This window comes from Thalassophryne amazonica, chromosome 3, assembly GCF_902500255.1.
Source record: "Thalassophryne amazonica chromosome 3, fThaAma1.1, whole genome shotgun sequence".
In the NCBI taxonomy this organism is placed as follows: Eukaryota; Metazoa; Chordata; class Actinopteri; order Batrachoidiformes; family Batrachoididae; genus Thalassophryne; species Thalassophryne amazonica.
In genome coordinates this window covers 119628837-119644100 of record NC_047105.1, presented here as the reverse complement: position 1 = coordinate 119644100, position 15264 = coordinate 119628837, and the positions used below count along the sequence as shown (strand labels likewise).

The following is a 15264-nucleotide window of genomic DNA, read 5'->3' as shown; positions in this document are numbered from 1 at the left end:
TAGAAGGAAAGGTGATGTAACACGGTGGTAAACATACCACTGTCACAGCTTTTTTGAAACGTGTTGCAGGCATCCATTTCAAAATGAGCAAATATTTGCACAAAAACAATAAATTATCAGTTTGACGATTAAATATCTTGTCTTTTTGGTGTATTCAATTCAGTATAGGTTGAAGAGGATTTGCAGATCATAGTGTTCTGTTTTAATTTACATTTTACACAATGTCCCAACTTCGTTGTAATTGGGGTTGTATAACGGTGCTATATATTAATATATAAGCCATATATTAAGCCATCAGGGCCCCGTTTCATTAAGCAGTCTAAGCTTTTAGTCTATTAAACTTTGTCAACTGCAGTCAGTCACCCAACTTTATCCATCTGATCATCGTTTCACATCAACAGCTAAACTTGTAGATTCGGCATCGTACTGTAGATTACTCAACGATTTTCATGGGCATAATGACCTCGCGAGTGCCATTGCCAAGAAATGCCTCAAGTGCGCAATGGTTTTGTTTACTTGCAGATTGGTTCTTCTCATGAACTATCCAGACTTTGTTTCATTAACTGGCTTTACTAACATTTACAGACACATACGAACTGCAGAACGACGTGCTTAGCTCTTAGCCTAGCAGTTCTTCTTCTACACTTCTATCAAGCCTTTTTGTGTACACAACACTGCTCAGCGTAACAGCGACACCTGGTGGCTAATGTGAGAACTGTCACAAACACATCATGACAGTCGTCTGCTGCAACCATGTCCAAAAGCGAAGGAAGCTCTCCTTTTGGAGGAATACGAGCAACGTAGGGTGCTCTTGAGTCTTCCATCAAGTGGTGGTACATGGTAGCTGCCGGTTTTTGAGGTAAGACACAAGCTTTTTGACTAAAATAAAATTAGCCTTCTCTATACAAGGCTAAAAACTTTAGTCGGATAATGCAAAACGTTAGTGGACTAAACGCTTTGTGCAGTGACTAACATAAAAAAATTAGTCAAATAAGTGAGTTTACGTGACGAAACAAGATTAGACTGCTTTATGAAACCAGGCCCTGGTCCTTTTAAGGATGCACCACTTCAGTGCTTATGAGGGTTTTTGTTCCTGCAAACTGTACCAGCTGTGTTTAAATGCACTGCATGTGCACATGTGATGCTTACAGAAATCTAGCTTTGATCCTATCTACACCAAATTTGGTGTACTGCTAGCTTGGGTTACTGGGCTCCATATGTGCATACTTAAATTGTCACCTCCATCTAACCTGCATGCCTTTGAATGTGGGAGGAAGTCAGAGCACCCGGAGGGAAACCCACCCAACAGTGCTAACCACTAATCCACCGTACTGCTTGTTTTGGATGTTTTATGAAAGCATATTTCTGTGGACTGGCCGATGGTTTTAATGTTGGGTGGCTTTGGTGTGGGTATTACACATGATAACCGGTTTATTGCCTCACTCATGGTGGAGTGTTAGGGTTACTGTGGAGTGGAACTAACATCAGCTAAGCTACAATACTTGCTAACACTGTGTTAATTGCATTAACATAGCCAATTAAATAATGTGAAAATTTCACTCAATGGTAATGTTGAGCGAAATTTACATGTTATTTAATTATTATTTAATTGGTGCACAGACTTCTTTGATGATCCATTAGGACAATTAGCTGCACAAAAAGACACACACAGATGGTCCACTGCCACTGTTAGCGGCCTCTATGGCCAGAAAAGTCTGGAATTGGCTAACAGAACATATTAGCTATCACGCAAAGCGAACATGCACCGAATTATGCATAACTTTATGGCTTAGAACATCTTAAACTAAAGAATTACACCCCCCTTCCCTCCCGCCACCATCACCACAGCTGTCATGGAGGGGGCAAACTATCCATAGACACCATACTGATTGTTGTACCTTTGTACCAGGCTATAGAAATGTTTATTTCTCTTTTAAATTTGGACATTATAACATGGGCTTCTAAGGAAATGTACTCCTTTTTGGAGCCAGCCTCAAGTGGCCTTTCAAGGAATTGCATCTTTTTCACTTATGTGTAGGCTTCATTTGTGAACGGCGGAGGTTGAGGCTTGGTGTATATAACAAAGGACTGCAAAATCTCACACCAGGGCGTTCCTACCTAGGTACACTGCTCGTAAATGTATACATTATCAAAATACTATTTTAGCAGACATTAGTACAACCTACTGGCCTTTAGCAGGTAGTGCGTTGTACAAGTGCATATGTGTGCCAGTGTGTAAGTACATAATTTTATGTGCAGTGTGTAGTATAAGGTGATCTCTTTTTAATTTTTTTTTTTTTTTGTACAATATATTTAATTATATAGTGATTTATTGTTTGTTTGTTTGTTTGTTTGCAGACATCATTTGAGCAAAAAGGGAGTGGCAATAAGCGTGTCCTCTGCTCTCTGACTGGATGGCTGCTGGAAGAGGGTGGGGTTTAGACGTACTCCCTTGCTGTGGAAGGCTGTGATTGGCGGTAATACTGCTGCCCTCGTATTTCTTCTTTGGAGCAGGAACAACACAGCAAAGAACCACCCAGTACAGTCAGACTGGCTGCTGCCCACCCCACAAAAAGGGCGGAGCCAAACTCGTACCTGTACGGGAACAAAGATATATCAAGAATGGAAACCGGTATGGGCTTTGTATCAGAGTTATGTTTTTAACTGTTATGTATTCAGGGTATTTACCCTGAGAAAAAAATCTTTTTCAGGGACACCAGTTGAAATTCCATCAAGAAACATATGACAAAATGATGAAAGAACAGTGACTGTGCACATGCAGTTTAGTTATTAAGAACTATTTTTTTTCTTTTTTCTTTTTCTTTTGGAGTACCAATGCTGATAAGTGGTGCAAAGCCAGAAAGTGCTGTCATCGATAACTCAAAGAGCTTGATACAACGGTGTTACACAGCATCTCTTAAATCCGTGGAGAGAAATCTTAAGAATATCGACAGATGCTGTCAGTGAAACAGTTTTATTTACTAAACAGAAAATACAAATACCCAAAATGGTACTCCACTGTCTATATCTGACTCTGTAAATTTTGCATATTATATTTGACAAATGCATTAAAAAAACTGGTAGCAGTGACACAGAATAAACCCAGACAAAAGTGAAGCCCACTGCACTATATAGTCCTTCTCACAAATGTTGTGACCTGTCTCAAGTCCTACTGTTTTTTAAGTGTATTGTTAAAAAAAAAAAAAAAAAAAAAAATGCAGACCTAATTTGCACACCAAAGATGAAAAAGAAGTCAGCATGCTGGGTTAATGTTTCTAACTGTGGGACTACGTCTCTGGCACTGGAATTCTTGCTATTTTATTTAATGTTTCAGAGACACAGGATGTTGCAGGAATCAATATAAAACCCATTGAAACATTCTGTAACTGAAGACTCTGTAATAAAATCAAATAAAATAAGGTGAGTTATGGCTAGATAGATAGATAGATAGATAGATAGATAGATAGATAGATAGATAGATAGATAGATAGATAGATAGATAGATAGATAGATAGATAGATAGATAGATAGATAGATAGATAGATAGATAGATAGATAGATAGATAGATAGATAGATAGATAGATAGATAGATAGATAGATAGATAGATAGATAGATAGATAGATAGATAGATAGATAGATAGATAGATAGATAGATAGATAGATAGATAGATAGATAGATAGATAGATAGATAGATAGATAGATAGATAGATAGATAGATAGATAGATAGATAGATAGATAGATAGATAGACAGACAGACAGACAGTGCCTTGCAAAAGTATTCAGCCCTTTGGTATTTCACACATTTTAATTTATTTATGCCATTTAAAAAGTAAATCAGGCTTCTCAGTATAAAAATTTCTAAAATTATCTTCCTTAAACTCAAATTAAATGTCTACAACTTGATATAAATTAAGTAATGGGCCCCTTTGGTAAAATCCCTGTAAATAATCAGTTTCAGTTAAGTTACTGAATATGTCTTGGACTTTATTTACATGATTGAACCTGTTAACACCCAGAAGTGATTGCGTAATGATGTAGATTTGTTGAATCAGGATGAAATTTTTGAAAAGCTCGAAAATTTCACCCCAATTTCAAAACTGGTGCCGATGATGGCCATAACTACTACATATACCAAGTTTGTTCAAGACTAACAAAAGATGGATCAAGGAATTACTGTGATGCGTCAAAACACACCCTAATTTGCTTTTCGGGATGAAATGGGAAGAAAGGGCACTCTGTGGAATAGGGGTATAAGAAGAATAGGTCCTGATTAGTACTTGGCTGGGAGGCTGTTTGGGAAGACTATGGGCTGTGTGTGTTCCTCCATGTAGAACTGGAGCTGTATCAGGAAGGGCACCTGGCATAAAATTTGTGCCAAATCTTGATGTGGACCTGCTGCGGTGACCCTAAACAAAATGGTGAGCAGCCTAAAGGCAGACAACTGTATTTCTTTACCACGGATATAAATGAAGTTCCAGACATATCCAGTGACTTGGACTTGTTCATGTATCTATCAAAGAATGTAAGCGTGTGCAATAATTGTGTTCAGTGTATGTTTTATGTCTGTATTTTTATTTCACTATATGACAGCATTTGTTGTTGTCGCTGAATAACTTTAGACATTTTATTAAATATTCTGATTATACAAAATTGGTTTATTTGCATTCATTTGTGAAGGTATATTAAATTTCAGAGGTGGGACAAAGTCACCATCAAGTGACTCTCAAGTCATGAATCAGCAAGTCCCAAGTCAAGTCTCAAGTCATAATGACCACCAATTGTTTGCAAGCTGACTTGAGACTTGCTGATTGATGACTTGAGAATGACTTGACAGTGATGTCGTCCCACCTCTGTTAAATTCTGTACTTAAAATGAAGGTGCCCCAGTGGTGCTGAGCAGGACTGTATTTGACATTCAGAGAATAAAAGAAACAAATGCAGAACAATCAACTCCATTTTGGGAGAAAAAGCTCAGAAAAGTGCATCTCATGACTGCCAAAATTACTTCACATTAAAAAATGCAAAAGCCATCACTTATAAGAAGTCAACCTGGCAACATTGCCATACTCAAGCCCATATTGGTTAAATGCACACACAGCTCAGTGCTGACTAATTGACCTATGATGGCAGCAGATAATTTTGCTAAATTCCAAAATCCAAACAGTAATTGCCCTACCTAGCATTGGGCGGCGTATTGGGGTTGAAGAACTGATAGGACACCTGCGTGGCATACCAGGACACAGAGACCAGTGTGCAAAGACCTGTAATTACAGTGGGCACGATAAACATTTGATACACAACTTCAACTAAACTGTGTTCCTTTAACTGAATTCCTTCACTGGGCTTGTAGCTTATGTTAGAGACAACTAATGCCTCCAAAATGACCACTTCCTGTTTACAACAAGGATGCTAATTACCTAGAAGAGTGAGAGCTTCTAGCTAGAAAACCATCAGAGCACTCTAAACATATCAAAGCCTAACTGTACAAACAACTTCATAGCTTTTTCTTTATACATTTAATAATAAAGAGTGTGAGGTTGTTATTTAAATCAAACCTGCTAGCAGGAATAGCGCTCCTCCTGTCACAGCGATGCGCGTCTTGGTGGCTGGGTTGTTATCGCCCACTTTAGTGCACTTCATGCCCACCACGCTGATGATGATTCCGATAAAGCCCAGGAGTACGGACACCACCATCATGGCCCGGCACGTCTGGATGTGGACTAGATATCAGAGGAAGAGGAGGAGAAGGCAGAGTACAGACAGATAAGACAAGTATGAGGGGAGATACAGCAGAGCGGAGGGGGAACAGAGGAGAAAAGAGTCTGCATCAGATATAAAAACAGTAATTACATAGAAACGAAGCTGCACATGCCTCAAATGATGGGAGACCACGTGCGTTTTTGCTGGAAGGCTTGCTACGGACAGCATTTTCCTGTTCTGTTTCCAGTTTTTCTGTTCACTTTGCACCCAAAAAATTAAATGTCAGTACTTTTAAAGAATCCTATTTCATTGGATTTACTCAACAAATGTATGTTTTCTAAGTGTAATTGAGTCTGTTGTGTTGTTTCAACAAAATAATGCGTTTTGACAAATTAACTCAATGGTTTTTTGTTTAGTTGACCCAACATTCTTGAGTATAACACTAGATTTTTTCCCTTTAATACACTAAAAATGATTCATTGGGATCATGTCTATAGCTTAAATTGAAGAGTGTCTTCAGAATGAAAAAAGCAGCTGATGAAACACCTCATAACATAACATACATAACATAACATAACAAGTGTGTGTATATTTTAGCAAATTGGTAACTTATCACAAGATGTTCGGACAAAAGTCAGATTTGGCTACTAATACTCCAAAAATTACAGTAAGATGACAATTTGTATGGACATTTCTGAGTAGAATGGAAGTAAAATAAAGACCTAGGATAACTCAAATAATTTGACTATTTAAGAACAATAAAACCTTTTAATTAAGTGTGTTCAACTTAATTAATATTGTAGATGACAAAGCAATTCCTAAATGTCTGATCCAGTTGTCCTAAATTACTTTGCTAAATGTTTTGCTAAACTCGAGTTAGTCTTGACATTTACTCAGTAGTAGACTTGGATCCATGCAAATTGTTTTTAGAGTGGACACTGCACTCACATGTTGGCTGCAAGTGGCAGACAGAAAGCTGGATGTTCCACTGTTTTCAATGAGTTATTGATATAAAAAGTATGTCACCTCTGGCTGCGAGAATGGCAACCGCACACTACGGAAGCAGTTACTGTCAAAAGTTGTAGCAGCTAAATATATTGCTACAGCCAACAAAGGCATGACTGTCATGCTGTTTCATTGTTATATGGATTTTAAGCCCTTAATTACTGCAATAAAGTATTACCTTTAAATGCAAAGAATATGTCCGTGGGCTTATTAAACAGCAAGAGCAAATGGAAATTTCTGACATTCACCAATCCAGATTTGGATCACCTCCAAAATTCAGTGGAGTCTTCCATGCCCCAATATCTATCTGTGGTACAAATCTGGTGAGAATCCATGAAGTAGTTTTGACATAATCCTTCAAAGCCTATATAAAGTGAAATTTTGATTCAGAATCCGGATCCAGATCCAGATCACTTCCAAAATTCAGTGGAATCTTCCATGCCCCAGTGTCTATCTGTGGTGCAAATTTGGTGAGAATCTGTGAAGTAATTTTGATGTAATCCTTTAAAGCCCAAATAAAGTGAAATCTTGATCCAGAATCTAGATCCAGACCCAGCTCACCTCCAAAATTTAATGGGTTCTTCCATGGCCTAATATGTATCTGTGGTGATAATGTCATCAAAATCCATACAGTAGTCTTGACATAATCCTTCAAAACGTATATAAAGTGATATTTTGATCCAGAATCAGTATCCAGCTCCAGATCACTTCCAAAATTCAGTGGAGTCTTCCATGCCCTAATATCTATCTGTGGTGCAAATTTGGTGAGAATCTGTGAAGTAGTTTTGATGTAATCCTTCAAAGCCTAAATAAAGTGAAATTTTTATCCAGAATCCGTGTCCAGATCCAGATTACTTCCAAAATTCAGTGGAGTCTTCCATGCCCTAATATCTATCTGTAGTGCAAATTTGGTGAGAATCTGTGAAGTAGTTTTGATTAAATCCTTCAAAGCCGAAATAAAGTGAAATTTTGATCCAGAATCTAGATCCAGATCCAGATCACCTCCAGAATTTAATGGGTTCTTCCATGGCCTAATATGTATCTGTGGTGATAAGGCTATCAAAATCCATACAGTAGTCTTGACATAATCCGTCAAAACCTATATAAAGTGAAATTTTGATCCAGAATCTGTGTCCAGATGCAGATTACTTCCAAAATTCAGTGGTCTTCCATCTCCTATCTATCTGTGGTGCAAATTTGGTGAGAATCTGTGAAGTAGTTTTGATGTAATCCTTCAAAGCCTAAATAAAATGAAATCTTGATCCAGAATCTGTATCCAGATCACTTCCAAAATTGAGTGGAGTCTTCCATGCCCTAATATCTATCTGTGGTGCAAATTTGGTGAGAATCTGTGAAGTAGTTTTGATGTTATCCTTCAAAGCCTAAATAAAGTGAAATCTTGATCCAGAATCTAGAACCAGACCCAGATCACCTCCAAAATTGAATGGGTTCTTCCATGGCCTAATATGTATCTGTGGTGATAAGGTCATTAAAATCCATACAGTAGTCTTGACATAATCTGTCAAAACCTATATAAAGTGAAATTTTGATCCAGAATCTGTGTCCAGATCCAGATTACTTCCAGAATTCAGTGGAGTCTTCCATCTCCTAATATCTATCTGTGGTGCAAATTTGGTGAGAATCTGTGAAGTAGTTTTGATGTTATCCTTCAAAGCCTAAATAAAAAGAAATCTTGATCCAGAATCTGTATCCAGATCACTTCCAAAATTCAATGGAGTCTTCCATGCCCTAATATCTATATGTGGTGCAAATCTGGTGAGAATCTGTGAAGTAGTTTTGATGTTATCCTTCAAAGCCTAAATAAAGTGAAATCTTGATCCAGAATCTAGAACCAGACCCAGATCACCTCCAAAATTTAATGGGTTCTTCCATGGCCTAATATGTATTTGTGGTGATAAGGTCATGAAAATCCATATAGTAGTCTTGACATAATCTGTCAAAACTTCTATAAAGTGAAATCTTGATCCAGAATCTAGAACCAGACCCAGATCACCTCCAAAATTTAATGGGTTCTTCCATGGCCTAATATGTATCTGTGGTGATAAGGTCATGAAAATCCATACAGTAGTCTTGACATAATCCGTCAAAACCCATATAAAATGAAATTTTGATCCAGAATCTGTGTCCAGATCCAGATTGCTTCCAAAATTGAGTGGAGTCTTCCATGCCCTAATATCTATCTGTGGTGCAAATGTGGTGAGAATCTGTGAAGTAGTTTTGATGTAATCCTTCAAAGCCTAAATAAAGTGAAATTTTGATCCAGAATCTAGATCCAGATCCAGATCACCTCCAAAATTTAATGGGTTCTTCCATGGCCTAATATGTATCTGTGGTGATAAGGTCATCAAAATCCATACAGTAGTCTTGACATAATCCGTCAAAACCCATATAAAGTGAAATTTTGATCCAGAATCTGTGTCCAGATCCAGATTACTTCCAAAAGTCATTGGAGTCTTCCATGCCCTAATATCTATCTGTGGTGCAAATGTGGTGAGAATCTGTGAAGTAGTTTTGATGTAATCCTTCAAAGCCTAAATAAAGTGAAATTTTGATCCAGAATCTAGATCCAGATCCAGATCACCTCCAAAATTGAATGGGTTCTTCCATGGCCTAATATGTATCTGTGGTGATAAGGTCATCAAAATCCATACAGTAGTCTTGACATAATCCGTCAAAACCCATATAAAGTGAAATTTTGATCCAGAATCTGTGTCCAGATCCAGATTACTTCCAAAAGTCATTGGAGTCTTCCATGCCCTAATATCTATCTGTGGTGCAAATGTGGTGAGAATCTGTGAAGTAGTTTTGATGTAATCCTTCAAAGCCTAAATAAAGTGAAATTTTGATCCAGAATCTAGATCCAGATCCAGATCACCTCCAAAATTTAATGGGTTCTTCCATGGCCTAATATGTATCTGTGGTGATAAGGTCATCAAAATCCATACAGTAGTCTTGACATAATCCTGCTAACAGACAGAGAGACAATTAAATAAATAAATGCGGTTGATTTTATTGTGTCCTTGTCGGATGTAACAAGCTGATGGTAACTAGTCTAATTCCACCTTAGCACATCAGCCAGGTCATTCCTGGGTTTAAACATCTCAGTAGACTGGGCTCCTGCAACAAAGTCAAAGCCTTTGGCCCTTCTGTTGTCAGCACCGAACCACAGCAGTGTGCTTCCCAACGAAACATCTGTGCAATGCATAGTGACACCCAGTGTACAAAAAAACATTACACATTGGCTGCAGCAACATATTTGGCTGCTACAGTAATAAAAAAAAGTTTCTTCAGAATTACTTAACACAGTTGCGTAGAACCACTTGACATAACTTTTTCAAGTAAGTCCAAAATAATAATAATAATTTATTAATTGAGTGTGTGGGTCATTAAAGTGTTCCACAGTGTGTTCTGATGGGCAGCCCACAAAGGCCTCAGCACGCACATAACTCAGTGGGAGGAACATAGTTACACACACAGCCGTACAGAACGCACACACGCACAATAATTAGTGTAGGTGGAAGAGACACAGATGGACACACAACTCTGTCTCGCGCAAAGCGTCCGTAGGAGGGCCTGCTTTACATGTCGCGCACAGTAGGATTGTCACAAAGCAAGACTGTTTTCACGGGGCGGTCGCCACGGCGATCAGATGTTACTGCTTCAAACACGATCAGACCAGTCTCGTTACAGCGAAAGTGCCACAAAAAACATACACAGTGTTATTCACGCATGAAGGGACATGCACACACAAACAACACACTATCTGTGAATTCAGCCAAAGTGGACAAATGTTAGCTTTGTGGGACCTGGAGCTAAATTAGACTTATGTTATTTTGTGTATACAGCATTGAGCAAATGTTTCAACCACTAGAGAATTGTCATGTTTGATGATTTTTCTTCATCAGTGGGTCAGATTTCATTTTCAATCATCAAATTAGTGTATTCTAAAAAAAAAAAAAATTAATTATCTTGAATTTTTTTTTTTTTTTTTTTTTTTTTGCAGGTGTACTGCCTAGAATCTGGCAACACACAAACAGCTGATGTTGTTATAAATATAATAATAATTTTATAATAATAATTTTTATTTAAATGTATTTTTCATGACTCTCGTGGCCAAACAAAGAGCAAATGAAACCAAAGAGTAAAACTGTGGAATCTCAGAAACCATTTTGGGAGGGCTTTGTTAAAAGGGCGGAGCTACAGCTTTTTAATGTATTTTCAGCTGATTCTAGAACTTCAGTTCTTTACAGCTGCGTGTAAACACACCACTCTACAAACGTACGGTCACAATTCTGGTCTGTACAGACTCAATTAAAACATATGCAGTCGCCAGTCACAGGGCTGACACATATAGTGGTGCAACTTAGCTAAAATTTCCATAACAATCGTTCAGTTTGATAAAAGCATGAAATTTCGCACACATTTTCTAAATTAACTAATGTTTATTTTCAGATATGGGGACATCCTGGAGCTAACCTCTAATGAATTACACAGGGGTCAAAATTTAAAAAGGCTGCAATCATGTTGAAAGTTATATCACATTATTTGTCTGGTCATAAAGATTCCAAAAGGGTATAGTTTGGACTATCTATGACTGAATGTTCTGGAGTTATGGGGTAAAAACAGCAAACATGGTGACAAACGTCAGTTTCAGTTTGTACAGGGGTCAAAAGTTAAAGTTGCTCCAATTTTGTTAAAAAAAAATATGTAAATTATTGGTTGAGTTAATAGCATTTTAAAAAGGAACACTTTGCACCATCTGTCATGCTTAGTTATCATGTCATACATCATAGAATCCAATGGACGTCAACCTTTTTTTTTTTACTTTGGAGATCAAGCATTCAACATAGTCAAAACTATTCCATTTATAATCCTATTCGCCCTATTGCATCAGTTTTTACCACAATTGAAGTAACTTTAACTTTTCACCCCTGTACAAACTGAAATTGACCTTTGTCATAATTTTTGCTGTTTTTACCCCATAACTCCTGAGCATTCTGTCATAGAGAGTTGAAACTATACCATTTTAAAATCCTTATGATCACACACATAGTGTGGTATAGTTTTCAACATGATTGGAGAATTTTTAAATTTTGACCCCAGTAAGTTAATTTAGAATATTTAGAATATAACTGAACAATTGTTTTGGTTATCTGCTGCACTAATATAGACACATTCACTCACTCACTCATTCATCTTCAAACGCTTACTCCAATCAAGGGTCACAGGGGGCAGGAACCCATTCCAGCAGTCATAGGGTGTGAGGCAGGGTATACCCCAGTCAGGATGCCAGTATGTCGCAGGGCCACATATAGACAAACAAATACATTCACACCCAAAGACAATTGCATGTCTTTGGATGTGGTAGGAAGTCAGAGCACCTGGAGGGAACCCACACAAACATGGGGAGAACATGCAAAGTCTACACAGAAAGCAACAGGTGGGAAGCAAACCCAGGACCTTCTTGCTATGAGCCAACAGTGCTAACCACCAAGCCACCCAGGGTTAAGAGATCGGCTACAAATGCGTAGATCTGGGTTCAAGTCCTTGTCATGCTACTTTTCTGTGTGCTTGGACAAGACACTTCATTTGTATCATCCCAGTCCACCCAGGTGCAAATGGGTAAGAGCACTGGCTGGGGACATAAACTGCATCACTTGGCATCCCCTCCATGTAGAGACATAGGCGCTCATGCACATCATGCTACAGAATCTGGGGATAAGTACTGGCACCAATAGGACTCCACAAAGGACTTAAATATACAGGGTGGGCCAATAAAATGTTACCACTTTTTGATCGTAGTTTGTGATGACATTGCCACACATCTCAAGAGGGATTCTCCAAATTTCTTTTCATTTTCAGGAATTAATATTCCTGAAAATGGAGGATACATAGAATAGAATAGAATCTAGAAATCCGTTCATGTTACATTTGTGCAGGGGGACAAGAAAGCTAAATTCTTTGATTGTCACTCTGACAGCAAAACACAATATTGCCTTCATGGTTGGGTAATGAACTTACAGTTTCAGACACTGGTGTGCAAAGGCCTACAACAGAGAAGGGTGGAACAATCTTTGAACTTTGACTCGTGAGTCCTTCTGATAGAGCCATTTTAATACTTTTCAAAAGAGAGACATTTGATTTTCTTTTCTTTCATCTTCTCCAGACATTCATCTTTTCTTCTGCCTGATCGAGGCTTACAACCGGGTTAAATGACACCATGCTGACCAGTTCAGTCAGTCACAAACCAGAAGATTGTTTGAAGGAGTAACTGTAAGCATGCTCTCTTTGTCGGGCCAAGGTTGGCAGTGCAAGCTTCAAGCTTTCAATGAGTTATGTATGTGCGCGTGGGGACTGTGAGGTCCCATTGTGAGGTCATTTCAGATGTACCAGATGTTTGCCCACTCAAAAACTATACAACAAGAGTCATATTTTAACAGTTTGAACCCTCTTCCAATCCACTTCAAAGCAAGAACATGTGACAAAATGTTTTCCACAGACCTCCAGTCATTTTCCCTAAAGAAGGCAGGGTGGTCTCCCAGTTATCACAACAGTTTAAGATTAGACATATAAAGCCATCAAATTCGACAAACTCAAAGATTTATTCCACCAGATGATTGCCATGTAACCCCAAAGCAAAAACATGCTACACATAGTTACAGTTGTATGCAAAAGTTTGGGCACCCCTGATAATTTTCATGATTTTCCTTCATAAATCATTGGCTGTCTGGATCAGAAATTTCAGTTAAATATATCATATAGCAGATGAACACACTGATATTTGAGAAGTGAAAAGAAGTTTCTAGTATTTACAGAAAGTGTGCAATAATTATTTAAACAAAATTAGGCAGGTGCATAAATTTGGGCACCCTTGTCATTTTATTGATTTGAATACATTTAGCACTAATTATTGGAACACAAAATTGGTTTGGTAAGCTCATTGACCCTTGACCTCCTTCTACAGGTGAATCCAATCATGACAAAGTGTATTTAAGGTGGTCATTTGCAAATGTTTCCCCTCTTTGCATCTCTTCTAATGAGTGGCAACATGGGAGCCTCTAAACAACTCTCAAATGACCTGAAAACAAAGATTGTTCAACATCATGGATTCAGTGTTGTGTGGGCCGCTTTAGAGGAGGTACTGCTGACCCACCACCAGAGGGCGCCCTGCCTGAAGTGTGGGCTTCAGGCACGAGAGGGCGCAGTCAACCCTCAGGATCAGCTGGGAGTGACAGCTGTCAGTCATCAGCAACAATCACCTCATCCCATAAAAGCCGGGCAGCAACTCCACCTCCCTGCCGAGAAATTGTTCTACCCATCAGGTAAACATCTCAGCCTTTTTGGTGCCATACAGTTGTAACGTCTTTACTTCTGTGCTTGACTGAAATTAATTCTGAGTTTGCAGACGTACCTCTTGTACACTACGAGTACGTAGCTGTGTTTGGGGAGTTGGCGTATCTCCGCTCCTCATTCCAGTCTCTGTTTAGTGTGACATCAGGATCTGCACGAGCTCCGAGAGAATTGAGATTAGGAGGTGGAGGTTTTTCCACCAAGAGGAATCTGTGCTGATTGTTTGCTGGGAGTGCACACACCCACCATAAACTGTCTTTGTTTCCTGCCAGCAGTACCAGATCTGACGGCTGGAGACGGTGGCCACCTGGGGACTCAGGACTTGGCGGCTCCGTTGTGCTCCACATCCGCTGGCAGTGGAAATCGCGTGGGACCCGGCTCTTCTCTGGACAGGCGTCTTCTATCCTCGAACCTGCCCACACGTCACCTTTGTATTATTGACTATTGTTCCAAAATTGCATTTGTTTGTTTTCCATTGTGCACATTCACAACATTAAATTGTTGTATTTTGGCTTATCCATTGTCCGTTCTCAAATATCACTGTGTTTGCGTGATAAATGATATATTTAACTGAAATTTCTGATCCAGACAACCAATGATTTATAAAGAAAAATCATGGAAATCATCAGGTGTGCCCAAACTTTTGCATACAACTGTAAATAGTTCAAGTAGTGATGAAACATTGGGGCCTGGCATCAGGGGCACCGCCAGGGATTTTGGGCCCCATGAAAAGAAATCTTACTGGGCCACCCCCTGCATATTTTGTCAGTATTATAATTGTATTAGGGGTCTCTGTGGACCCCTGTCAATCATGGGCCCCTAGAATCCTTCTCCTTATTCTCCCCTTTTCATCACCCCTGCCTGGCGTGATGATCTGCAGTGCACAGTCTAAAGGGCATAGTGCAAGTGCACTGGGTCCAACTGCAATTTGATATTTACACCGCATGTAATCTGAGTGCAAATTAAGGTGGAAAGTGGTTGTATTTAATCTCTTAATGTTTGGTGTTTTATGGAACTTGTTGCATTATTTAGATGATTGGAGAAGTGAGACATTTTCTAAAAAACATATGTGCTAAATCTTAGTTATTAAAGGTTTGTTCATTCTCATTTGTTTGTACTTTCAATTTTAAGTTTCGTTTTTAATTCAGTTTTGGCACACTATTATTATTGACTTATTTTGCCAGG

The 15264-nt window shown here is 38.6% G+C and overlaps 1 protein-coding gene across 2 annotated transcripts in view; it reads right to left on the bottom strand.

The window, feature by feature from the left end:
- The window catches only part of cldn19 (claudin 19), a 38921-nt gene that overhangs the window by 11248 nt on the left and 12409 nt on the right, over positions 1-15264 (bottom strand). For both annotated transcript variants that reach the window (XM_034167382.1, XM_034167383.1), the window contains exons 2-4: positions 5559-5723; positions 5180-5264; positions 2449-2595 (exon numbers count right to left, since the gene is read on the bottom strand). In XM_034167382.1, the coding sequence (XP_034023273.1) occupies positions 2449-2595; positions 5180-5264; positions 5559-5723 (397 nt within the window). The remainder of the gene's footprint in view (positions 1-2448; positions 2596-5179; positions 5265-5558; positions 5724-15264) is intronic.